Genomic DNA, 27,791 nt, shown 5'->3' with positions numbered 1-27,791 from the left:
GTAGAAGCACATGCCCATGAGCCTACAACCAGCACTCAGGTGTAGCTGGGAAACACAGTGGGGCAGAGATTAAAAAAAAAAAAAAACAATGGCTCTGAGAGGAAAGGAGAGATGAGACCAAACTGAAACCGAACCTGTGTTCAAGATTGTCCATGATAAGATGGCAAATTGGTAGGATTCGGGGTGAAACTGAAATGGGTGACCAATCCAGGTCAGGGAATGCCAATAGGAACTGTATCGCTGAGGTTCTAGGGGTTCCGGAGGTATCAGCCTCAATGGAAATCTGATACTCAGGAGGAGGGGAAGTCCCAGACCCTGAGAAACAGGAGGTCATAAAGATCAGAGCAGGGCTGGCTTGATTCGAAGAACACTTTTGAAAAAGGATCACACAGATTTTCCTATACTTTCCCAGGACTGGGCACAGATCATAAACCTATAGGAACCCAAGTAATCGTATTTGCAGGGGTAAAGGTGGGAGGGAGGCAGGCAAGGAGGGGGAGGGGAGAGTCTGGGAAGGGAAGGGGGCCAGGGAGTCAGTCAGGCCCTTTTTGAAATTCTCATTCAGATTAAGTTGTCACCAAAAGGGACAGTGAATATCAGTTTGATGTGAGAAAGAACAAGCATTCAATAATGCTGCGGTCTCATGCATACCGTTGTAAACCCATAGTGAGAATTTTCTACTATATTATAAATACGATTCTGTTATTAGATTATCATCCACACTGAAGACCTCAGTATAGGAATTAATAAAGTCATGCAACCAGTGTATCTATGCCTGTGGCAGGAACTTCACTTTTCATTCTAAATAACTATAACCATGCAGCTTGGCAGAGAAAATAAGATTTTTATATATTCATAGGTAACTACATATACATAACCCCTCACATGACATTCTAATTAGTTTTTACATCTTTAATGTAAACAAGAAAACCAACAACTCAACCCTCTGAATTTCTGGGGCCCTTTCAGCTCAGCCCTACTGAAGTTACACTGATGGGCAACCAGGAAGCCAGCTTTCGTACTACATTTTGCAGCCTCCTTGAAATGGTCAGGAAACCAATTTGGAAGTTTTACACCATGTCTCGCTTCTGCAGGACCATTTACAGAAAAGCTAGGAGTTGGTGTAGGAGGGGGGAAAAGCCATAATATTTTCCAGCCATATCACTAGATAGGCATTGTTTTACTGTGTGTGAATAAGAATAGGCAGCAGCTAGGAAAATGGCCTTTGTGATGCAGTAAAACCGTCCTGGAGCTTGCTATGATTCACCATTAAGAAATTCCTTCTTAAAGGAGGTTTAAACATTATAATGAGTATTGAATTCTGGACTCAGGGACAGTGTGAGTGCAGGCAATTTACCACTGATCTCCCAGATTCCGCAGAAATGGCCAGTGGGTGAAACTTGCACCAGTGCTCAGTATGCAGGAGTGTTGTTAGAAATGGTGCCACAGACCAAACCGCAAGGGGGCCATGGTACCAGAACATAACTGATCTTCCTGGGGAGCTGGCAGAGAAGGCTGAAACTGTTCTGCCTGAGGTGAGGCTGGACGAAAGGTTATGCGGCTGATGAGGAAACTAACGTGGATATTTTCTTGTTTGTGGAGTGGCAGACTTTCCATACCGTCCACCTGGAGAGCAAAGGGTTCTCAAGGTGGCTGACACGTGGGAAACAAATCTAAAAGAAAGTGTTCCCTCCTAATCTGTGGGCAATAGTATGAGGACGAAGCGTAGACACAGCCACAGGTAATACACAATGACAGGGCTGGGGCAAATAAAAATCAGGGCACAGAAAGCTGATCCCTTGCCCACGATTCCAGAGAAACCATCTGAGAAACTAAGCAGACGCAAGGTTCTCCTCCAGGCATTGCTCAGGACTTTGGTTCCTTTCCTGTTTTCAAGCTGCCAAACCTCTAACAGGAGGTGTGATTCCAGGTGTGACAGCCAGGCCCACCATTGAGGTAGGAGAGCACTTCTTTACAGTTAGGTGTCAGGATAAGAGAATCAAGGAAACTTCAACCATCTTGTTTAAGGAACAACATCTAGCTTTCAATTAAGGAAACAGACAAGAAGTCAACACAGAACTGTTAACAGGAGGGCTCAGGAAGAACCTGGCAAAATGAATGAAAAGAGCCCAACAGCTAGAAGAATTTGGGTGAAAATTTTGAGTATCATGAATAAAGAAGGAATCCCATAAGGTTCAGATAGGGAAAACAGGTTACTTAAAAAGAAGAAAAATCATGTCAGCCTTGGATTTCTTGTTCCCTGATATTAAAAACCATAAGACGATGGAATGTCTAGGGAAAAATCCCTTAGGAAGCAGGTATGTCATTCATTTAACAAATATTTATTATATACCTCAAAGCACCAGGCATGGTTGTAAGTGTTGAGATTTATACATAAAGGATACTATCAGATTTCAAGGATTTAGAAATATACTAACTATATATCCTTCCTGAAGTGAAATTACTCAAAAAGGTAAGCATGTTAACAGAGAGATGAATCAAGATAAAGAGCCCAGTGCTGGATGTTGTAGCAAACGGGCTGGCATTAGACACGAAACATACCCCTGGATGATATCAAACATGCCACACAAAAAATATTAAAAGAGAAGACATACCCTCTTCTTTAAAGCCTCAGTCTAAAATAGCACATGTTAAAAAGTGTGAGGGAAAGTTGTGATAACATATAGTCATGTCCCTTTGTTCCTTTTACATGGAAGGAACTCAACAGAGATGATTTCATTTATGCTGTTGATAGAGAAGACAGGATAAAGAATGTTTTTATAAAGTCAGTATGAGTGAAACTACTAAATAAAAAAATCCAAGAAAATATAGCACATGGGGTACAAAATAGGAAACGGAACAAGGTGTGCAAACCCCAAAGTCCAAAACAAAATGACAGAAGGAATAAGAATGACAGCTATAATAACAGATATAAATGAGCTAGACATTTCTTTGGAAGAAAAAAACCTCAGAATGAATCAACCATCACATTTCAACCTTTTCTAAGAGACAGACCTAAAAAAAATGACGCACAATGCCTCAGAAACAAAATGGTACTTGGGGACTTTAACCTCAGGTTCATCTGTCTTTGACAGACCTAGAAAGTGATAAATAAGGACATACAATATCAGAAACAATATAATTAAGTTATCTAACTATATTATGCCAATGGTAGGACACACGTTTCTCACACTTAAACATTTGAGAAATGAATGGGGATGGCTCCTAATATAAAAGTTTACATTAAAAAATGTTTACTTATTTATTTTGAGAGAATGAGCGTGCAAGCAGGGGAGAGGCAGAGAGATGGGGGAGAGAGAGAATCCCAAGCAGGCTCTGTGCTGTCAGCACAGAGCCTGATGCAGGGCTTGATTGCACCAACCATGAGATCATGAACTGATCTGAAATCAAGAGTCGGCCATTTCACCAAATGAGCCACCCAGACACCCCTAAAAGCTTGCATTTAATGTGGTGGTGTTTTCTTTTTGTTCTTTTCCTGAAAAGCTGTCATTATATTTATAGTGTGTATAACAATTATGCTGACTTATATTTAAGGAAATATAGTGACACATGTATGTTATATACTAGAATGAAAGTACCACAAGGCAGAGATTGTTGCCCATTTTGCTCTCTGCTACATCCTCAGCAGCTTGCCAGAGCTTGGAATGTCATAGGCACTCAATAAGTATTTATTAAATAATAAGCATTTTTAGAAAATCATTAGTTTAAATTTAATTACTTTAACTCTTTAAAGCTTTATTCATTCATTCGTTTGTTCATTAATTCATTCATTTCGAGAGAGAGAGAGAGAAAGAGCATGTATGTAGGGGAGGGGCAGAGAGAGAGAGAGAGAGAGAGAGAGAGAGAGAGAGAGAGAATCCCAAGCAGGCTCTATGCCCAGTACATGGCCCCACAGGGGGCTTCATCTCACGACTGTGAGATCATGACCTGAACCAAAACAAGAGTTGGATGTTCAACAGCCTGAGCCACCCAGGTGCTCCTAAATCATCTAAATCTTTAAATGACAAAGTTACAAATACTATGTCAACTTTTAATAAATGCCCCAAGTTGCAGAATTCAATATCCTTGACTACAAAATAGTAAAATTATACATTCATTATAAAATCTTAGGTGGAAAAAACCTAAATCCTTAAAAATTAAAATAATGACTATATAAGTCATTCTTGGTCAAAGAAAAAAATCTTAAATTTCAAATTACCTAGAAAAAAAATAAGAGGAAGAGCATTAAGATATTAACATTTATGGAAGTACATCAAAATAAATTAAAAAACAGGGGTGCCTGGGTGGCTCAGTCAGTTAAGGGTCTGACTTCGGCTCAGGTCATGATCTCACGGTTCGTGAGTTCGGGCCCCGCATCGGGCTCTGTGCTGACAGCTCAGAGCCTGGGGCCTGCTTCAGATTCTGTGTCTCCCTCCCTCTCTGCCCCTCCCCCACTTGCACTGTCTGTCTCTCTCTCAAAACTAAACATTAAAAAATAAAAATAAAAAAAACCAAACTCATTGCCTTAAATTATATTGTCACTGAACATGAATAAAAAGTAACTAAAATAAATAAGCTAAATAATTCAAAAAGTTTGCTTTATCTCTTCTTAAGAAGAGAAAAAATAAGTTCATGAGGTAAAAATAAATGTATTAGAACACAAAAACAGAATTAGTAAATATATTAAGTGGCAAAAAAACATAAAAAAAATACTAAAAGGTTGAAAGTTTCAATGAAATAAATAATGTTACGGAAAAAGGTAGCAAATTTCCAAATTTAGTAAAGGAGGAAACATCTTCTTTTCCACAGATCTCCATCTATGGGAAAAGTTGAAAAAGGTGTCAAAGAATTACCCACAAAAAGCATGAGGCTAGATGGTTTTATGGATGATTTATTTGAAATCTTGACAAAGAGATAATTCCTAGACTATAGAAGTTGATGTAACATATAGTAATAGAGGAGATGCTACTCAAATCATGTTACAAAGGTAATATAACTCTTCTATGTAAAACTGCTAACGTTAGGGGGGAAACCCCTTAGATATCACTTTTCTTTACAAATACAGACACAAAATCACAAATGGAAACACCTATAACTCATGTCCAGCTCTATCTTAAAAGAAAAAGCAGACATCTTGTGGTATGTGAGTGTAGATTTATTTTTTCATCACTGCAAGGGCCATTCAATATTAGAAGCTCTATTAATATAAATCATCTCATTAATAGAAAAAGAAGAAAAACCATATGACCATCTTGATAGATGTTTAAATGCCTTTTGAAAAAACTAACAAAAATCTCTGGTTTGTTGACACAAAAATTAAAGCTTCTTTTTCTCTGAAGTATCATAAAGTTAACAGCCTATTGACAAAGTTAGAAAAATGTTCTGAATGGTATTTGATAGTAGAGGCTTAATAATACTCTACATCAAGAACATTTACAATTTAAAAGCAAAAAAGGCAAACACTATAAATAGAAAAAAAGGAAAATTCATAAAAAAGAAGAAATCTACATGAGCAATAAACACATGAAATGTTGTATCTCAGTTGTAATTTAATGAAAACAAAATAATTTATATGAGCTATCAAACTGGTAAAAACTAAGAAAAATGAAAACAATGAGATTTAGTAGGTCTGGTATAAAGCCTGTACAAAACGGACCATTAACATTTGTTAAATGTTTTAATAAATACGCTGCTGGGGAGAATACAAACTTCTCGGCTTTTCTAGAGGCAATTTGTATCAATTAAAATATTTTTCATAGCCTTATATTAAATAATATTTTATATTGATTTATGATAAAGATAAAGAAATAATTTAAGAATGCAAAGATTTATCTATATGACTATCTATCTATAATTATTACCTCATTACATATAGGAAATAATGAAGATAACCTAAACATCTAGCAATGATAGCATGATTAATCCATCAGTGAATTAAACATTACATTCAAATTTTTGCAGATTATTTAATGGCACGAGAAATGCTTATAATATAACAGAAAGTGAAAAAAGTGTCTCCAGTAACAGCATATCAAGTAGAAGCTCAATTTAATACTACATATGATATGCATGTATGTGCGTGTATTTGAATAAGATAGGCCAAAGGATAAAGTATTCATTTGTTGTGTGGTTGATGATACATGAGTTACATTTCTGCTTTAACACTTTTACCAATTATATAAATGATTACAGTGAGCATGTATTACATTTATAATAAAAAAATTAATGTAAAAGGTAAAAATAGTGACTTCAGGAAAACAAGAAAGACTAGAGTATGCCAACTATATTCACCTGGTCTTCAAAATATTTTTGTCTATATAATTGTAACCTTTCTTCAGATGTTCATTTAACAGCTGCATAAACCATCGACTGCTAATTAAAATATTTGCAAACTGTGTACTTATCTATCTTTACCTGTATATCAACATATACGAATATACTATATTGATATATGGATATAACCAAGAAAAGCAAACTCTGTGCCATTATGTTTCAGATGGGATGTATTCAACATAATTTATTGAAAAAATTTTCGAGCCCCTAGAGTGAAACAAATATGATGTAAATTCTTAGAAATAAAATGGTCAATCAACCAGATATGGAACTTAAAGTCTAGACTAGAGGTTTTCAACCTTTTAAAAGCATAACCCACAGGAATATAGTTTACATTATGAGCTAGTAGATATGTGTATCCATCTACAGACTGGATATGAAACAAGAACTTCACGAAGCAATACTCATAGTTACTACCAGCCATGGCCTCTGATATATCCTATTCTATTCAAAATCTTAAAAATGTCAATTGTGATTAATTGGTTTTATGATCATCTAATAAGCTGTGACACACAGTTTGAAAAACTACCCTCTAGGGTAGGTCTCACTCAGTAATTGGGACAGATGTGATACACAAATGCTCAAATCCTCAAAATGAGAGGTTGGGCGTAAAGTATCATCATGAAACATAATAAAAGCCACTTCATATTTGCTTTGAAATTCCAAAGGGCATTGGAATAGCTTACGTGGAGGCAGAATGCCCTAAATGCAGGCAAAAAGGAAACTTTGCAGGGATTAAAGCAAATCTATCTTGTTCATTGATTAGTCTCCTTTTCCTATTTGTTTGATTATCAATTTTTTTCCTGTACAATGATTTCTAAATTTTTCATTATGTTCAAAATTATGTTTCCTGTCTGCCTTTCCCACCAGACATGAACTTCTTATTCACTTTTGAATCCTCAGAGTCAAGTAAATTTCTGGCACAAAGAAAGAGATTTGCCACAAAAATTAAGGTCTAAGGAATTAATTGATAAATGAATAAATGAAAAACCATATGCTTTGAAATTTTGTCCTTCAATATTGGGGCCCAAAATGTACCACATAAGTGAGAATGAGTTTATGCTTTTCCTTAATTGATTATAGGACATTAACAGCTTTACGTCTTATTTTAGAGTTAAGATCTTCAAGAAAGTTAGGAAAATTGTAAGAGCTTCTCATTGGGACACTATTCAAATTTCTGATGAATTAAATTTATGAATCAACTAAGTGAAAATGTTAAATGTTTGAAACAAAATTTCAGTTCTTTTCTGTTTGTGTGTCATCTTTTTATTCCCCTATCACTGTGTACTTGAGGACTAGATTTTTTTTTTTTTAACCTTACATACATACATCTGTATGTAGAAACAGGAGCAGGTTATCCACTTTCTAAAACTTGGAAATTTAAAAATAGTTCTAGAACCACACATCAACCACAAACTGCTAAAATCCCATAGCATTTTTTTCCCAATCACCAATTTAAGTATTATGTTAAGAGACTTTTTCCGGCCATCACTCACGGTAATTGTGAGACCACGAGTGCCTCCTCTGGAATGTGAGTCTCTGATTCCTTTATAAGCACATACATTTTGTTAGTAAAGTACTGCCTGACAATTTAAACCTGGGGAAGTTACTGTAAAGGGAACTGCATGGAAAACAGGCAACCCGGTCCATACTAAATAGACGAATAAAAGAAAAGTAGCTGATATATATAAAAAATTACAATTAAAATGTTTCTGCTCTTCAGAAACAATCTGGACCTCTGGCAATTAGTGACGATGGGAAAGCAAAACTGAAAAATGGAGATTTCTCCACATCGTTTGGGGGTATCCATTACCATAGACTGAGCCAGAAGGTTCATTAGAGGAAAGCCATCAGATCATGACAGAGAATGTCTTTCTCATACAACATTTCCTACTGTTTCTCTAAGGAGAAATTTCAAAACAATGTCTTTGGGCACACGCTCCAACCTCACCCCCTCCCCAGTCAGGTTTTTCTTCTTTGTTGTTAAGTGTTGATGCAAATGTTGGGCTTGCTGTATACTTAATACAAATCGCTAAGTATTCAGTGAACGAATAAACCAACAAGGGAATAAAGGCAGAAAAGCTATTTCCCTCATGTGTTGCTTTGGCTTTGCTGGCTAGGGAACGGAGCTATGTCTTAGTGAAAGATGACACAGAATGAACTAAATCATTTGAAGAAAGCCCGATGGAGATAAAACCCAAGAACTCCATTACTTTACAAAAGTCTTATCTCAGAGCTAGGAAAGAAACTATTTCTCAATTGTTTATAATAACAGCATTATACCAGTTCTTCTTAGATCATTTACTTGAATAAGTGGAAAGTTTTCCTGTGCCTGGCTGAAATCAACTTTTACACTTACTCATAGACACTCTGAAAATTAGCACTCATTTTCAGAGCTTGAAAATTTCAAGCCTCAGCAGTAAACACAGAGAAACAAATGAATTTCACAGAACTGTAAAGTCACAGGCTCTGATATGTGTCATTACAATTGCATTCAAAAGTGGTCATTCTTCTTGTGGAGAACGGCCATTTCAGAATTGCTGTAGTGATTATAATCATTTTAGAGTTCTCTTTTATTCAAGTGTTCTTCCTATTGCAGAGGAGCGTTTCTGTGAGTTTTCTTTCTCCCATAACACCATACTTGTTACTACTTAATAAGAACCAAATGATGGTAAGCTTGCAAATAACTCCGGTTTGAAAATTTTTTTAAACTGAAAGAACAAGATGGCCACCACAGTGATCTGATTGGCTAATTACAGAGGAAGCTGTTCGAGGGGACCATTTTGGGTTCCAGGATCTGAACACAAACATGGCTCAGGTTGGGTCTTAATTGTCATCAAGGTTAAGCGATACAGGTGTTACGAATGCCAGTAAAATGTATCTCCATATCTTCCACTCCAAACATCTTCCATGAAAAAATTTAGTACCCGAAGTTAATTTCAGAATTTTGGAGCTCTGCTAAAATAAAACATAGGCAACTGATTTTAAACAGCTTTGAGAACAGTTTAGGAAATCTGGAATTCATAGGCGTTTCTGCTATGGTTTTTCCAATATTACATAAAATGGTCATTTCTCCCATTGCAGTAGAAGAAAAGAATGTGATTATTGTAGAAGTTGGAATTTTGGGTTTTAACCATGATCCAACACAAACGGTTGTGGTTTGGGGGAACTTAACCTATTCTAAACTCGACATCCTGAGCTGGAATTAATTGTTCATTAGAAGCAGAAAGAGTTCTGTTTTTCACTCTAATGTAAGTATAGCATAGGGTTATTTGACATATTATGGAAAAATAATGTGGTTTTGAACTTTCTTTTTCTGTTTCTTGGTATTTAGGGTTGGGTTTAAGCCAGAGATAGGCTAACTTATTTGATTATAGCAAAAAAGAATGATTTCATTTTGACTTTTACAGAGAACTGATGAAACAATACCAATACCACGGAGTTAAAAAAAAACTGTAAGAGTGCTAATTAAAGAGTAGTTTAACAGAGGCACAGTCTGTATGGGCTTATAAACAAATACTCAGAGTTTCCCTTTCTTCCAAACATCTCATGTAAAAAATATATCTAAACAGCTGCCACAGTGATGCTCCTCTCCTTCTCTTTCTACTAGGAGTTAGCACACGTTAGAATATCAGCTTTGCTAATGGTTGTTGACTGTGGTGCGGTCTTGAAACCTTAATCTTCTCAACTGTGAAACAGGACTAAAAATACCTACCTCATGGATTTATTGTCTGGAATAATTTATATAAGGTATATAAGGTAGTGGCACATATCTGTTGAAGTCAGCACTGAGTAAATGATTTCATATTTGTTATTAATCAGGTTGTAGTATAACTTACTGAGTACATAATTTGCACATATTCTCTTTATATTCCCCTCCACCTCCTATTTTAAGTCATTAACTAGAGCCTGGTATTTCTCTGCTTCGGGGTTTTGCAGAGCTGAAAGCAGAAACTTCTTTCTTCTGGTCTTGGGTCTTTGATTTTAGCATAAGCTCATTAAAGAGATTAGGTGCGCCCCCGGGGTCAAGGATGAAAGGAGTGTACTTTTGAAGAAAAAGTTTGTGTTTGGGAGAGAGGGAAATAGTTATTGACCTTTTGACCAATGGACTTTGCCAAAGTCTCTTACAACCAGGCCAGAGAGTCACCACCTGAAGGGACTACGGCTATACCTCAGTGACAACCAGAGTGTGCATGACTGGAAGGTCTCCTAACTGCTTTGTGTGTTGTGTAATGTCCCAGGACTCTGGAATAACAGAAAGGGTTAATTAAGCTCCAATCATGACAAAGTAGGATGGTTGCTTGCCTAATGGAATATATTATTTCTAAAAACCTCAGTATGTGCACCATTTAAAAAAAAATCCTCACATTTATTGAACACTTACTATATGCCAGACAATATTCTGAGTGCTTTACATGTAATAATCATTTAATTGCCACAATATTTATATGAGTCCCAGGAGAACTATTATCCTAGTTTTAAAAAAGACTGAGAGGTTAAAGAAATGGTCCAAATTTACCAAGTTAGTAAGTGATACATCCTGGATGTGAATGTAGGCAGTCTGACTTCAGGGTCCATGCACTCAGACATTATGCTAAAATGCTTCTCATACATGCTATATTATTAGGTCTAAGATGTGACCAGATGTGAAGACAGGCATAGCTTACAGTAGCTGTCTTCAGGGCAGAATTTTAGTCGGGACATGCTCCATGTTAGCTGTAGCAACTGGCCATGGACCACAGCCACAGAGGGCAGACTAAGACACAAAAGGCTTCCTTTGGGGGAGGTGAGGACCAGTTTATAGGACAAACTGGTGCCACTTTCAGAATCAGGTCAATGCCCACAGGAAGCCAGTCAGACTGGGAAGTCTAGAGACAGCTCATACATAAAAGTGAAGCGTTGGAGAAACCTCAGGCTGTGGAGTAACACCAAGGCATCAGCCAAGGGCCCTTGCCCCTTTATGTCATAGAGAGACAGTTCCCAGGGGTAGATTCCATTAACTCCTCTCTCATTTCTTCCTTCTACACTTGCCCTATAGGGCCTAATTTTGGATTTTATTAGGGTTAATCAAATATCTTCTTTAAAAAGAGAAGTCTCTTAGGGGATGTTAAGAACTTTTATGGGTTAGATTATGTGCATCCCCATCCCCAGCCCCGAAAAGTATAGCTGAGATGAACTGCCTGAGAGAAAGGGAGCTTTGTGGGAAGACAGGGATGGGGCAGAGAGAACTCTGGACTTCTGAACACTCTGGGGGAAAAGGTGGGTCCAAAGTGGGGTGTCATGATGAGGAGGTAAGGGTGATTAAGGGTCAAGAAACCTGGGGAGACACTTGAAGACTGGTAGATGAGAAGGGGCTAGAAGGTCTCAAAGGTGTACCCAGAAAAGAAGGAAGAAAGGAATTTCCTTCTCTTCCCCCTGGCCCTGATGGCCCCCTGCTCTTGAGCTCTTTGGTTATTGTCTGTGATTAGCACAAGGGTATTGGGTTTTAGTGGGCTTTTGCAGACTGGTTTGGGACCCTAACAACCAACCATTGTTTTCTCCCCCATGGGAAAACCATTCCCAGTTCCAAATTGCCAATTTCTAAATGGGTTTCTGAAACACAGTGTATTTCTATGTTGGGAATTGCCTATAAATATATTGCCTTCTTTCAAAATGATTTACACTATGTTTAAAACTAGAAATTCATTCATATGATCTCCATATAGCTAATATGCCAACACGTTCCCATGAAAGCCACATTGAAATATAAAGAACTAAAACTAACAACCAAAAGAAAAAAAATCTTCAATTTATTTTGTCTTTTTCCCTCACATTTTCACTACTTCCTCAAATCAAAGTGAGCAAGTCTCAACTCTCCAGCTGGCATTGGATGTTGATCAAACCTCATGCCCTTCCAAAATCCACCCAATTCATAGACAGGATGTGTTTTCTGCTCCTCTTCACTCTGCTTTGGTACCTCTTCCACTCCTCAGTTCAGCTGTTTTAAGAAATCTGGGAAAACCACTAATGTGTTGGTGGAGGGACACATTGGGAAGGAACTATTTATGGAGCTAATGAGGGCTCATCAACTGAGAAGAGACTGGAAGGTATATGGTAGGCGCTAAATTATGATGGTAGATGTATATATTTGATGGCTCTAATTCTTTATCTCATTCTATCTTTTGGAGCTTTTACAAACAGAGTATATCCTTTCTTTAAAAACTGTGATATAATTGACATACAACATTGTGTTAGTTTTAGGTATACAAAATAATGATTTGATATATGTATATAGAATCTATATGTATCACAAAACAACAATCCTTGAGGATATAGGTAGGGCAATTCTACCCAAAGAAAGAGAGCCACTTTTAGTCCTTTCAAAGAATTCTATTGCCTCCCTGACCACTCCCCACCTCCACCCCCACCCCCTCATCCCCCACCCCTGCCGCCAGAGCAAATTCCTAGGTCTGGGGTGAATCAAAATGTCATTTGCCTGTCTAAATAAGTAGCCAGAGGTTGCATAATTTCTCATGTATAATTTAGTGAAGCTACCTGGGTTCCTGGAATGGCTTAAAGATCCTGGACCAGTAGACAAAAATAAATCTTGTTTCTCCTTTTAGCAGTCATGGCAGCAAGTTTAACACTGACAATAGAACTGTTCTTTCTAATTATAAAGAGGAAAATACATGAAGGGAAAGGCCTTTTCGTACTCTTTCCTTAAAAATTTAAGATGAAGAAAGTTTATATTGTTATTAAAACCGGAAGTTAGAGTAGACAACTACAAATCATGCCTGACGTCCATTTTTGCCTTCCTCTGTTGATTAGTAAGTTGATTTTCCTCTGGGGACTACCTCTTCATCTAGACTCATTCATGGGATCTGCGTAGGCCTGATCCTACTTTCTGGTTCCGGGGCGGACTTCGTGACCTAGTTCCGGCCAGTAAAAGTAATGCATCTTTCTGGCCAGGGGAGTTCAGAAGTGGGTATGTGACCCAGGCTGAGTTAATAAGCCATTCCTAGATGTACTGGGGGTTAGACAATCTTCTTTATTTATTTTTTAAAATGTTTTTATTTATTTATTTTTGAGAGAGAGAGAGAGAGAGAGAGAGAGAGAGAGAGAGCGAGCATGCACAAGCAGGGGACGGGCAGAGGGAAAGAGAGACGGAAGCGCAGAATCTGAAGCAGGCTCCAGGCTCTGAGATGTCAGCACAGAGCCCGATGTGGGGCTTGAACTCACGAGCTGTGAAATCATGACCTGAGATGTGGGGCTTGAACTCATGAACTGTGAAATCATGACCTGAGCCGAAGTCAGACGCTTAACCAATTGAGCCACCCAAGTGCTCTGAGACAATCTTCTTTTATAAAGTTGTTGGGTTGGAGCTCTTAGGGAGCTCCCTAAGAATCCTGCCTACAGAGAGAATAACAATGGAACCGGACCCAGCTTTGCCTGAGGTCAGATACACCTATGGAATTTAAAGTTATATAAGCCAACAAAACTTCCCTTTTCGCTTAGGCCAGTTTAAATTAGATTCCTGTTCTTTGTGACTTAAATGCCATTGACTAATCCAGAAATTTTCACTGGTGTCCTTAGCTTTTTTTCGGATGCCGTTAAGGTGCAGAGGATGGAAAATACAGACAACTCAATTCTGGTTTTGGACCATTGGCAGCAGGACCTCATTTCTTTTATCCCAAATATTTAGAAAATAACCTTCTGATAGTTTTTACACTTCATGGCTATTACACGTTCCATCTTAAATCCCTTTCCTAAGATGGCTAGCAGGATCCCAGCATCTTGCTCTCCCTTTCCTCTGACTGCAGAATTCATCGGATGTATCTTTCTCGTCTACACAGCTGCCAACCATGTTTGTTCAAGTTCGCTCCTAGACCATCCTCATGATAGGGTGCACAGATCTTCCAGAGTGTTTTCCTTTGTTCACCCAACCATCACCTGAACCAATCCCCTTTGCCAAAAAGATACATACAGTACCATCTACTTTATGACAGTGGAAACTATAGTACCTCCTCCCATCTAAATGTTTACAAACCCCTTTCTTAGATAAAAATTCTTCTTATTTTAGCCAGAGAGTTAAAAAGAGGAGGATGTGTATAGTATTTGCCATGCAGCTCTTGAAAAAAAGACAATAATAAAGGTACTAATATTTTTTAGAAAACTCTGGAGCCATCCCATTTCTGAAATTACTTACAGGATATTCATGCTGCCATTAAATAAGTAGATTATCTTTATCTGCTAATAAAAAATACCCCAGCTTATTGCCAGAGGACTGTGATTGTCTTAACAAGTATTACAGAAAATAAAATACCAGGAGATAACAGGTATTATGTTTTCTTTTGGCAAATATGAACATGTCACAGCTAGCATATCTTACTTAATTGGGCCTATAAAAACTCGCCAGGCCATTTCACTTCCAGTCATTGAAATTCTCTCAACTTGTTCTTTACAGCTTTTCAGAGTCTACATGAGAAAACAGCTACAGAACAGACTGGTTGAAAAGATTTGTAAGGTCTCATGTCCGTATTTACAAACCTTGCAATCTGTGTGTGTTCATTTCTTTTAACACAAATGAAGTGAATAAATCAGGATCTCCTTTGGGAAAAAGAAAACCACCATATTTGAGACAAAAAGGACGAAATACGTCCACCGAGGCGACTCCTAAGTGGTCTCTCTAGAATTCCCAGCACCCTGGGCTGCACACCCGGCCTCCAGCAGAATTAACTGCTATCACTGAGCTCATTTTGAAGCGAATCCCTCTCTATACTACAGAATTTCTCACATATATTATTGGCCTTTTTTTTTTTTTTTTTGGTTTGGCCTTAGATGTCTGTATTCCTGGCTAGACTGTAAGTTCTTCTAAGGTAGAGATGATATATTCTGGGACTGGCACCTGGCCTCTATTAAGACAGAGCAAATGTTTGTTAAAATTGGACAAGAGACAGAAAAGAGAGTCAGATGCAAATGCTATGGGAGCAAGTGAGAACTCAAGAGAGCAGTGGGGAAAACCTTCAGCTCCAAGCCACTGGACATAGAACTACCTATAGGATGGCCTGGGAAAATCAGAAAGTTTGAGGTAGAATTATGAGTACCGCTAACAACAATATATTAAAAAAAAATTCAAAGATCCTAATAACCTTCCCGGTGATTGCTTTACCAATTTGGCTTTCAAGACTTTTGGGCACATACTTTTATTCTTTCTGGTCTAGTAAGTTCTTAGGCAACTTAATTTATTTTTTCTGTATTTTATTTTAGGGAACTTTATTTATTCTTTCTGGTCTATTTAGTTCTTAGGTAATTCCCTTCTCAATAGTTTAGAAGCTTTCCAGTATTGCGTGGATCCGGGGAATATTTATCAGGCTTCTAAATCTGAGGTAGCTGGCCCGGGAAGTTCTGAGTCCGTGAAAGTGGTTTTTGATGATGCTGGTCCATGTAATGATTTTGTTAGAGAAGGTGAACTACTTTCCTTACTGCAGTGATTGGAATCAATGTCTTATTTAAAAAAATTTTTTTTAATGTTTATTTATTTTTTTAGAGAGAGACAGAGCATGAGTTGAGGAGGGGCAGAGAGAGAGACACACACACAGAATCCAAAGCAGGCTCCAAGCTATCAGTACAGAACCCAACGCGGGGCTTGAACTCACGAACTGCAAGATCATGACCTGAGCCGAAGTCGGACCATTTAACCTACTGAGCCACCCAGGCGCCCTGCCAATGTCCTATTTCTAGAATTGTGGGTCGGAAATCTTGATGACCACGTGGAGAAGCACCCGGGAGCCCTCTCTTGGGCCTCACCCTTCTCTTTCAGGGGCTGATGATCCAATTTTAACAAGCACTGTCCTTGACGATAAAGACCAGACTGATTAGGAACCACAGCCTGAATAAAAGCTGCCTTGTTGGGTCTGGTTGACCGGCAGGAATGAAATGTTAACTTTCTAAACTTGCTTTCCTAGATCTACCCAAAAGTAGGAAGACAACGGTGTAATTTCTCTGGCCTGCGCTGGACAAAAGATACCAGTGTTTTTCCTTGGCTTGGGGGGATGGAAGGGAAGGTTGCTGAGATTTAAATCCCTGGTTTGGAATATCTCAGGCGATCCCAAAGAGCACTAGTCTTTTACGAGAGTGCATTTCACAAGCATCCCTTTGGGAAGCCTTAGTCCCCACTTGTGTGGGAAACGTAAAGTCAGTCGCTTTTGGCAAAGCTCAATACACTTGAGCATGGGAAACACAAATTAAAATAGAGATACTTCTTTTTCACTAGATTGTCTAATTCCACATTGCTTGGAATAAAAATTGAATCATTAAGATAGAGAGGACCTGGGTGGATGGTTATCCATTTCACAATTGGTAAAGGTCAGGGGAAACTCCAGGTCTCATGAAGGTTAAGTATCTTCAGCCTTTCAGCTTGACATAAGGCGATCCTATAAAGTAAGGTCAAAACAACCAGGACTTCTTGGTCTAAAATTACTTGCCTTATTTTGCTCATAGGAATTCACAGTGGTGTTGAGATGGAGAACTTTTCGATGCCCTGGACATGGTGTTCTGTTCTGCTTATGGTGAGAATGACTTCTCTTATTTGATTGCTTATTTGTTTCATCAAGGGAGCAGAACCTTATGCATACGGTCCGTCATCAAAGTTAATATGTTGATCTCAGTTAAGTTTGAAATGAATTATTATTTAAATTGTCCTTCTGTGGAAATCTGTCGCTTCTGTTAGTGACAGTCTGGGTGACCAGTGGCCCCATCGCTGTAAATGCCATTCTGTTTAATCCTAACATCTGTAATAAAACCAATAAAAAGCTATTTGTTTTGATCTATAGTTACAAAGTGCCTATCTCTGGAAGAGGCCAAAGCCATTTGGTAGGAGACTGCCAATCTTTAATTTGCATTTCTGATTAGTGTTTTTAAAGCCTATCATACAAGGAAGAAACTACTGGGCCGAGGAGTTTCAGTTGCTCTGTACAACAGTGGTGGGTGCTGCCGTTGACTTTCAAACGCTAGTGTAAAAGTGCTAGGTGCTACGCCTGGGATGCCACGGCACCAGAGTGAAAGATAGAGGGAATCAGCTTGGTTTCTGGACTCTACTCTCCCAACCCCGACCTGGTGAGCATAAGTATGAGTGTACAAATCAGGAAAGGAAACTTTCCTTTAATAGATTTGTCCTTCAGAAGAGCTGGTGTCTTTAGTGGCCACCAGGGATAAGAGAGTTCTTTATGTGGCTCTCAAAACAGCACTAAAAACCATAGTAGAAGGCAGTAACCATCAAATAGGGTGAGTGAGAGCTGACATCACGCAAGGACATCACTATTACCACGTACAGCTCTGCCCCAATAACACTGGTAACGAGAGCCAAGATTTATTGAACCCCAGCTCAGTGGCAGGCACTATTCTGAGTATGTGACATGTACTTTGATCCACCTCTAAGTACTCTCCTCTGGTATTTTTGTGGATATTCAAAAGTTAAGTGTATTTTGTCAGTGCGGACTTAACTTCTTGAAAAAGACAAGAGAATGAATCGTGCTATCCTGGAAAAACCCACAGAATCTCTCTTTAGAGGACACAATATGCTTTTCAGTCTGTAAATGTTGAGGGATTTGGCAAAGGGAACCCTCTAATACTAAGACTGTTCTCATCTCAAAATAAAAGTATCTGAGCGAGCAGCAAAATGAATTGTTCCGATGCAACATACAAACAACAGATATCTCTGAAGAGAACCATTCTGAAATTTATGTCTAATAACCTTTTCCAAAGGAAAGATGGCTTATGGTGCATGGTCTGTTAATGCTTGCCCAGATGTCTGAAACCCAAGAGATGGAAGGCAAAGATTAAGGCTCAGTAGATGATGACAAAGATTCCTTGTCTTCTTTAAAATATCGACCATCTGCTCCACCCTAACACATTGGTATACAAGTCCAACAGAGAGTAAATATGAAAGCAATTAAAATAAACTACTATGCATTAGTGTGGTTTGATTTATGTAAACAACTTCTGTGGGACAAGATGGCTGTGGTTTGGGTAATGTTCATATCTGTGAAACTCAAGTAACCTAAATATAAGTTGATATGGATAGAACATTCTTAGCCGTGTTCTGCTCGCAATGATCTCAGTAAAGATGAATTCAATGATTGGAATCAGGCATGCATGGGCTTACCCAGTGAAAGTCATAATCTAGCCTTGCTCTTCCCTCGTCGTCCTCATATAAGGTGAAACCTTCCCTCCGTGCCTGATAATACTCTTTCCGCAACTTCTGGATTCGATCAGTGCTTCCGCTTGGAGGACGGCCACTAGAGGACATAATCAAACAAACACGGTCACCCGGTGTGCATCATCCTGGACACTCACTTTTTGATCTTGGTAAAGGAGCTAGCATCCAAATTGAGAAGATTCAATAATGTAATTCAAATATGCTAGGAAAACTGTAAAATCAGTAATAAAAGTGAACAAAAATGGTCTTTATGTAAATACATTTAGCTCTAAGGGTCAAAACATCTGACTTGGGATGAATAAATGCCTTTTGAGTGAAACGGTAAGATAAGGTCCTGACCTTAAGAGCAATTAAAAGAGCCATCACTTTTTTCTTATAATCATATCCACAGAGTTTGGTTAATTTTAAAGTAGGTATTTCATTTTCTCAAATAAGAAATTCCAATCTGAGGCCAGTTGTTTGACCCGAATATTGGATGTGACACAGAGTTGGCATGTGTTGGTCTTCATTTCAATGACACTGATGAGTTTTTGGCGTGGGGGGTAGGATCCGTGTCAGTATATGGGCACACAGGACATAGGGAAAGCAGAGAAGGGAGAAGCCATATCAAGACGTAAAAAGAAAAATAAAAAAAAAAACGGGTGACAGTAGACTGTGCCTTCTTCATTACTTGTCCACGATTCCCTTCCCCACTTCAGTCACTTGTTTCTCTTAGGAATTTCCATTTCTCCAGTTCTCATCCATGCAATCCCAAACTGTTCAGCCAGTAGCTCCCTTTTAACTCGGATTTGTCATGATCGTTTCAACAGAACAAAATCACGTGATGCATTTCAGGGCTGGGAAGCAAGAGGGGAACGGTAGGCAGCTTTCAACAATTGTTCAACTTCCCTGGTTCGTCTGAGGCATAACTGAGTGTCCTACTGTGCCAGACCCTATGTTAAGATCCAGGGGGGACATGAAAACAAACAGTTCATAGCCGTTGTCTGCAAAAAACACATGGTCTGGGAGGCAGGGGACTGAAAAGGATACAGAAGACTACAAGCCAGGTGCTACAATAGCGGTCCTAAAAGGGACTGTAGTGACAAAGGCTGTGTAAGCTGATTGGGGGAGGGCAGGGCCATGGAAGAAGCCTACGGAAAGCTCCACAGAGGAGGCGACACCTTAGCTGAGTCTTGAAGGACACATAGGTGCTCAACAGCTACACAAGTGACGTGGGGAAATTGCAGGTGGAGGGAAGGGAAGCGCAGAGGACAGAAATGAGGAAGCATCTTGCTTTGGGGGCGTGCAAAGAAGTCAGTCTGGGCCAGCAGTGGTCCTCAACTTCTTTTGCCCTGGCTCACATACACCGTGGGCAAAACACACTCCTCTCCCCTTCTCCTTCAGGAAACAAGTTAGAATACAAATGAGTACTGGTGACTTTAGGGACATTTTGAATTTAATAAATGACAGAGGTATATCACTTGCAAATTTTGGTTCTTTCACTCAATTCATAGCAACGTGTTCGCCATAAGGACACTTGTGTTTGATGGGTCTGAGGTTCACCCCTCTAGTATACAGAGTACGTGGGAGGGGGCAGGGAAGGGGAACAGGCGAGGTGGTGAAAGGGAGGAAGAGACCCACCGTGAAGAGCTGTGCCTGCGAGAGGATCCCCGCATATTACAGTGGAGATTTAAGTTTAAATGAGACATCTCATTAAAGGAGATGTCTGAAAGCAACAGAAGTCATCTACTGTTTTGTTAAAAAATTGTTTTGAAATGATACTTGTAAACCATAAAAAGAAAAGGGTGAGTGGACATCTTGTGGCAGAAAAGCATTCTTCCCAAACTGGATTCACAGCGAATCGGTGGCGTCTCACAATATCTCTACAAAGTTCACATGGGGTTCTGGGCTTCCTACATCACTCTATAGACACCCGGTAGCCAAGGCTTTTTATTAAGAAAAGACAAACCCTTGGGTATCACGTATCTTTATTTTTCTCCAATCTGCATTTAAAAACTCTCCAGATAGTTCCGTTTCTCCACTATGCTTTCTTTTTTAAAGTAGAAGGCTTCTAAACAAAAATGCACAAATGAGACTCGTAAATACAGAGAACATGCTGGTGGCGGCCAGAGGTGGAGGGAGGAAACAGAAGAGCAACAGGGGTGAAGGGGAGAGGGAGGTACAGGCATCCAGTTCTGGAATGAGTAAGTCATGGGGACGAAAGGTGCAGCATCGGGAATAGAGTCAAGAGTACCAGAACCATGTTGTGTGGTGACAGATGGTCGCCACCCTTGTGGGGAGCACAGCAGAACATAAAAGAACCGTTGGATCACTATGGTGCATACCTGAAACCAAAGTAACGTGTGTCAACTCAAAAAAAAAAAAAACAAACTTAAAAAAGGTTCTGACCATTTGAAAAAGACAATAACAACAATAATACAAAGGAACGTCTGCTATGCTTTTCCGAACAGTGAGAAGGCAGGCAAGGTGGACTAGCTCTTTGAGGACCAGTTTCCCCTCCTCTTGAGTACTGTGAGCTGACTCCCGTGCCCGCGTGCACTGCACAGGCTTCTGCCAATGATGTGAATGTGTGAGCCATGCTCTAACTCACCAGATGAGTTCAATCAACACGGTGAAAACATTGCATACATAATCTATTAGTTTACCCAAAGAAATTGAAGCGCTGAATTCAAGCAGGATGAAGTCATCAGTAATAAGGGGGAAAAAAAATTGATAAGACCCTGTTTTAAAACTCCCCCCAATTTTCCTACATTTGTGATGGAAAAAAAATCATACTCAGACTATAAACTATTCTCCCATATGTCTATAAATACATAAATTTAAAAATAAAAAAAAATATGGGTTTGATCAGATTTTAGTCCTCAAATAAAGGGAATGGGACAGGAATACAAAATCAGCTGTTTAGGATTCAGAAAATCCCCTGTGGCTGACAGGAACATGACTATTTACCCAGAAAAGAAATCTGGCTTCAGAGAAAAAAACAGGGAAAAAGTCTAGAAAGTCATGGACCATATAAGTGCAGAACACGCTGTATCTTCTCCCTTGTGTGAATATTTTAAAGGAAATGGTGCAAACCTTTCGTAATAACCCGGGACTGCATCTCACCCTTCTCTCTCTCTCTCCCTCTTTTTTTTTCTTCAACCCTCATCCTGCCCTAAGTAGCTGTATCAGACTTTTCCCCTTAATTTTATTAAGCATTTAATATAATAAAATGAGGAAGATCAAATTCTGATTTCATTTTTCAGCTCTTTTCCACAGGTAGTACACATTTACCATCAAGTCAATAAAAATGACACGCACAGCTATTGTGACGAAAGCAGTTAATTGATGCCATTTTGTGTTGAAGATGTAGAAATTCGAAGAGGAATATAAAAACACCTTTGTCATAATAGCAGCAATAATTATAATAGCTATAAAATATGCACCACTTACATAACAAATACATTGATACAGGCTTTTACTCCTTCCACTTCCTGCCCAGAGCGGACCTAAGGACCTAGGCAATCAATTACAGCTTTCCTTCCTGACGAACCTAGACATGGCCTTAGAATCCTTCTCAACCCAGAACTTCAGAAAGCCACTACCAATCTACCAAGAGATTCTGAAGCATCTTTTGATGCTGAGGAACCTTTTGCATAATAGCTTCAGAAGTTTCATTAGATTATGATATCACACCAATAGTCTTGCAACTGTATAGAAGCAGCCAGAGTATCAATAACCCCACCTCCGAGTTCCTACTTAGAAGATTAGCCTTTCTATATTATTTGTTCCCTGGATGAAGTTAAGGTTGGCCATGCTCACTGAAAAAGTCCCTATTCCACCTGTATTCATATGTAGATAATCAGTGCTGCTCCTGCACTTTCAATGTGCTGACATTTTATGTAAAATTAATGCAAGCAGCATAGCAAAACACAATTTATGTTGTAGTGATTTCTTGTACATTATACTGCTTATGCCTTTAAAGGCAGATGTATAGTTAAGCAGGCTCTTTTTAGTACACGTTAGAGCTGGACAGAGTTTAAAGTTGTCAAGGAGTTCAGAAACCATGTCATTTTCTTCATAGCCACCTATAGTAATATATTCCCAAATGCAGTAAACCTATAGTAATATATTTCCTAACGCAATAAACATCCCAGTAAGGCATTATCTGCTCCTTTGAGATCTACCCTGATTCTTCTTATTCTTCATACACTCCTAATTTATGGTGACCTCAGCTGAAGTACATTTTACACAGAGTGTTCATTTGTGTATGCCACGGTCTCCTCCCATTAGTGCTGCAGGCTGGAGAAAAGAAACTAACATGTATTAAGCTTCTATGATGCCCTAAGTATAATATTTATGCTTTACATACATCATCTCCTTTAATCCTCAATCAAATTTGTAAGGATGACATAGTCAGTGACATTTCACAGATGCCTGTACCGAGGCTCAAAGCAGTTATGTAGCATACTTGGTGGATGGTAGACCAGCAGTTGTGTGACTTCAGGACCAGTGTGATTCCTACCATATCATGTTGCTCTGCAAGAAAGGCATTAAAATGCAGCAGGCATTTTGTAGCACAAGTTCACAGGCATTTCAAGGCACAGGGAATCTAGCAGAGCACGTTTATAGCCATACCTTTTGATATTCTTTTATTTGCACAGATCTTTGCAATAAAAATAGAAATCGAAGTAGCTAAAGCAATAGATATACATGCAATGAAGTCTGTATTCATTAAAGAATGATGCTGGATTTCTGTGTAATTAGTATTACATCTCTAGACAAGCTTTTGTGGGAAAGTGGTATAAAAATGAATGGGGTGCAAAGGGGAATCAACAGAAGATGGAGATCCCACATGAAAGAGAAACTCTGGACCAAGACCAGGACTGGGAGGCGTCCAGCGTTGCTCCTGGTACAATTCACCACTGGCTACATGAGAGGGAACTGATTGCTAGCAATGAACCATTGCTGGACTTGTGAATTAATCCGCAATGACTTTGTGTGTGTGCCTGAGTTTGCATGCATGTAACTACATGCACCCTACGAGGAAACTGTATATAACGAATTCCAAAGAGCTGCGTCATTTTCAGATAGCCTCGAGACATGTGGTTTTCCATTTTAAATAAGAAGTGTTTGACTATGGTGAGTACAGCCCTCATTTGAAGGTACCAGCCTGGGGTCCAGAACTGGCCACGTGGTTAAGAAACAGTCTTTATAGAATGGAACCTTAACAGGAATATTCCTACCTAATGTGATAATCCTACAAACTCACTGAATAAAACCATTTAAATTAGATGAATGCATGTCAACAGTAATCAGTAGACTAGGGAGTGTTTTTGAGTTTGGGATTTGACAGATTCCTTAATATTTTATGAATTGCTATAAAAATATTATTTTGATGCTTACCATAAATATTTTAATTATATAAATATAGTGTTATTCTTTCTATATTTACAAAAGGGTGTGATTTAAAAAGTTTTATCAAAAAGGATTAGCATCTTAAAGATAAGGAGCAAAGGAAAACACTTTTGCACCCTTTAAGAATGCCAAGATGCTATTCTCTTCCTGTTTCTTCCCCTATGGGAAAGATTGCTTATTTAGTCTTTTTTGCATTTAAGGGCCTAAAGATAATCATAGCTTTCAATTTCAAATTTAGTGGTACCACAGTTCTGTCATAGAAAATAGTGTATACACATAGTTTTTTCAAAGTGTGAACAGAACCCCAAAAGTACCTGAGATTCTGTGGCATTCACACTCTTGATGATATAAATATAATAAAAAATATAAATATAATAAACAAATAAAACATAAATATAATGAAAAATTTGAGAGATTCTCATAAATGCACTCATGATCATTAATTCAAAAGCATTTTGAAGATTTATGGAAACTATAGCCCAACAGCACTTGTACTAATACTCTACAAATTAACATTCCACAGTGAAAACACTCTTATATAGTGAGCCCAAATATACTAAAGGAGATTTAATAATAAATAGTGGCTTTTAATGGGGATTAATTCCGTAGCACTCTTCAAGTGATATTTTAGTCCTCAATAGTTCTGAAAATTATCCAGTTTTAGTCCCTGTCTTCCCCCTGCTCCCAATTTCTTATAAAGAATATCTCTTTTTACAAAGATACATTGACAAGTAAGGTTTTTAAGTTTAGTCCAGTGAAATTTGGGGACCCATCTGACTACTCATGCACAACTTTTACGAATTCTTCTAACTTCTTCCAAATTTGCCATCACTGTGTATGAAGGTGGCCCTGATTTGCAATTACTTTTGCAAAAAAAATTGCCCTAAATAACAAGAATATGCCTTTCCTCATACACACATTTAATTTATATCGGATTTAAGTTATCTTGTTGATTAAACAGTTACTCTCAATTAAGAGCCCTTTGTTTATTACAACTGCCTAAAAATTACTGTATTAAGAGTTACGAGTTTAGAGAAAGAGCAAATAATATTAACAGACAAAATACAATTTTCACATCTAGAATCCCCCTTTATTTTGTGGCCTACTTTTTTTTTTAAACATGGATTCTTAGAAAAAAAATTTTTAAGATTATTTATTTATTTTGAGAGAGAGAGAGGGAGCACAAGCTAGGGAGAGGCAAAGAGGAGGAGAGAATCCAAGCAGCCTCCACGCCATCACTGAAGAACCCAATGTGGGGCTCGAACTCACGAACTGTGAGATCATGACCTGAACCAAAATCCAGAGTCGGACGCTTAACCGACTGAGCCACCCAAGTGCCCCGAGGCCTACTTTTGTCAATTATCTCTGACATACTACTTAATAGGTAAAGAACCAATGCTTGGACATTTTGAGAGAATATTTAATGTCATATAGAAAACTGGTGGCAGAATCTGCAAACAAAAAACAAAAAACAGTGCTCTATACTAGTACATAACTTTGGAAACCATGTATTTATATACATTTCTAAGGGCTCTAAAAAATCACTCCTTATGTCAGGATCCTGTGGGGAGGCTGACAAACTGGTCCAGAGAGGTTGATAAGCAAGTAAGGTCATAAAGAAGAAGACAAAACCACAAAGCACAACGATGTATTAGCTCAGCCTGTAATCTTGAACGTGGTCCTTGCCCCAGCTATCCGATGCCGCCCGTGGCATTTTGACCTAGATGCAACAATCTGACAATGTGACTTGGCCTACCTGGGCTCCCGATTTTGCCATGGCAACCCGAGTCTGACCTTTTGTCTTTCTCCACATGTTTTCTGTTTTCAGCATCTGCTCTCTTTAAGATCCTCGTCTTAGTATTTCTATCCCTAGTTTGGTGAACTGACCCTCTGACTCCTATGTCGTGAAGATTTGTCCGCGAAATCTTAACCCTGGACTGGACCTTGACCCCAATGAATCAAACCTTAGTGGAAATAAAGGCCCCCTCCCTTGGCACTTTTGATTGCATAATGGTAAGCATTTCCACTCACACCATGAACCACGGCTACCATTTACTGTTGAAAGTAATCTCATTGATGCATGAAGGACAACTTTCTCCCCTGTGATTGATTGTTGTGACTAAGAATCTCACCAGATCAATGTCATCTCCTTTACTGATAAAAGGCATTGCTCTACCTTTGCTCTTTATCACTTGAGACAATGCGAGGCCCTGCTCTAATCAGAACATTCTGCTCCTCTATGGCCATTTCTAGCCAAAGTGGAAATTTCTTAGGAGCGATACGGTTATTCACAATTCAACAACACACAAGTTATTATTCACAGCCTCAACTCGCCATTATAAGCCTGTAACACATAATTGCATTATTCTGATACTGTACAATGACCTTCTGGCTATGTTCAAATTTCAGAAGCCAGTTTTGACATTAGTCATAAAATATCCATTTGAGTTATTCATATTTTGAATAGTATTCTAATATATCTCCTCTGACATAGGGCAGTGTTTTTGAGCCTTACGTGGTTTAGATACACTCAAAGTTATGTATAAGCACATGATACACATTGTCTTGAAAAATTTTCCCAATTTTATTAACAATATAAAATATGTGGGGGTCACAGAAAGAATCTATCAAGTGTTTCATATGGTAATTTTCATTTCTTGAGAAAGATTTTAAAATATAGTTGAAAAGTTCAAACTGGAAGGCAGAAAAAGTAGCCTTTCATTTCTACTCTACATCTTTGCAAAACAAGCATGCATAGATGCAAAGAAAAATAGATTTGGACCAATTTGGAACTGTGACTCCACTGTGTCTTCTGTTAAAGATGATAAATAAACCATGCTCTGCACCATAATTCATATAGTTACAGCTCATCTTAAATGGCTGAGTTATAGTGATATTGTACCATTTAACTGTATTTAAGTGACGCACCAAATTATTAAGCTTAGACAGAAATGAGAGCCTGGGGAAAATAGCAATTTAAATAGTGATAGTTTTCCCATTGGCCATTCCATGTAATAAACAGGTGGTCCTGGACATGAGCTGGGTTGATTTCCCTCAGCTGGTGTCTGCTCCTAAGTGTCTCTCATAACGTATGCTTTACATTGTGCTGAAGATGATTCCAGTGTTCAAAAAATTGTTTTTAATGTTTATTTATTTTTGAGAGAGAGAGACAGAGACAGAGAGAGAGAGTGGGAGTGGGAGAGGGCCAGGGAGAGAGGCAGACAGAGAATCCGAAGCAGGCTCCAGGCTCTGAGCTGTCAGCACAGAGCCTGATGCACAGCTCGGACCCATGAACCGTAAGATCATGAAGTTGGTCGTTAACTGATTGAGCCACTCAGGTGCCCTTAGATGATTCCAATATTTTAAGATATGCATTACTTATACAGCACGGCTCCTTATGTGCAAGCCAACCGCTTCAGCTGGTGTCCAACCAGAGGAATAGCTATCTGATGCAGTGCTAAAAGAAACTCTGTTGGATGGGTATGGTGAAAGATCACAGGTAGGGTCCAATCCAGTACTCTCCGAAAGTGTTTTCCAAGGTTAATTCTGACTATGCATAACTTTTGTTTCTAGAAACTAACCTTGAGACATGATTCCACATTAAACGTTCCAAGTTTTCTTGAACAATTTTACAGTCCAAAAGAAATTTTTAGCAAAGCATTGATAAAAAAGTAAATGGAAGAAACCTATACAACTTGTATCATTTTAACTGTTATTCACCTTCTTGAGTTGAACAAAAGCGACTTAAAGAGAAATAAACTTTTGTTGCTTGTATAGTACTTGAACAAATTAATGATACTACACACACACACACACACACACACACACACACACACACACACACACCCCTCCTCAAAGAAATTCT

General features: G+C 38.6%; 1 protein-coding gene across 4 annotated transcripts in view; it reads right to left on the bottom strand.

The window, feature by feature from the left end:
• PARD3B (par-3 family cell polarity regulator beta) overlaps positions 1-27,791 on the bottom strand; it is a 1,015,202-nt gene that overhangs the window by 86,878 nt on the left and 900,533 nt on the right. For 3 of the 4 annotated variants that reach the window (XM_011285494.3, XM_019838515.2, XM_019838516.3), the window contains one exon: positions 18,476-18,608. In XM_011285494.3, coding sequence (XP_011283796.1) covers positions 18,476-18,608 — 133 coding nt within the window. Of the gene's footprint in view, positions 1-16,556; positions 17,103-18,475; positions 18,609-27,791 lie in introns of those variants that run through there. The other variant, XM_019838513.2, reaches the window with a different exon arrangement.

Source organism: Felis catus, chromosome C1 (assembly GCF_018350175.1).
Source record: "Felis catus isolate Fca126 chromosome C1, F.catus_Fca126_mat1.0, whole genome shotgun sequence".
NCBI lineage: Eukaryota > Metazoa > Chordata > Mammalia > Carnivora > Felidae > Felis > Felis catus.
This window is presented reverse-complemented; position numbering and strand designations above follow the sequence as displayed.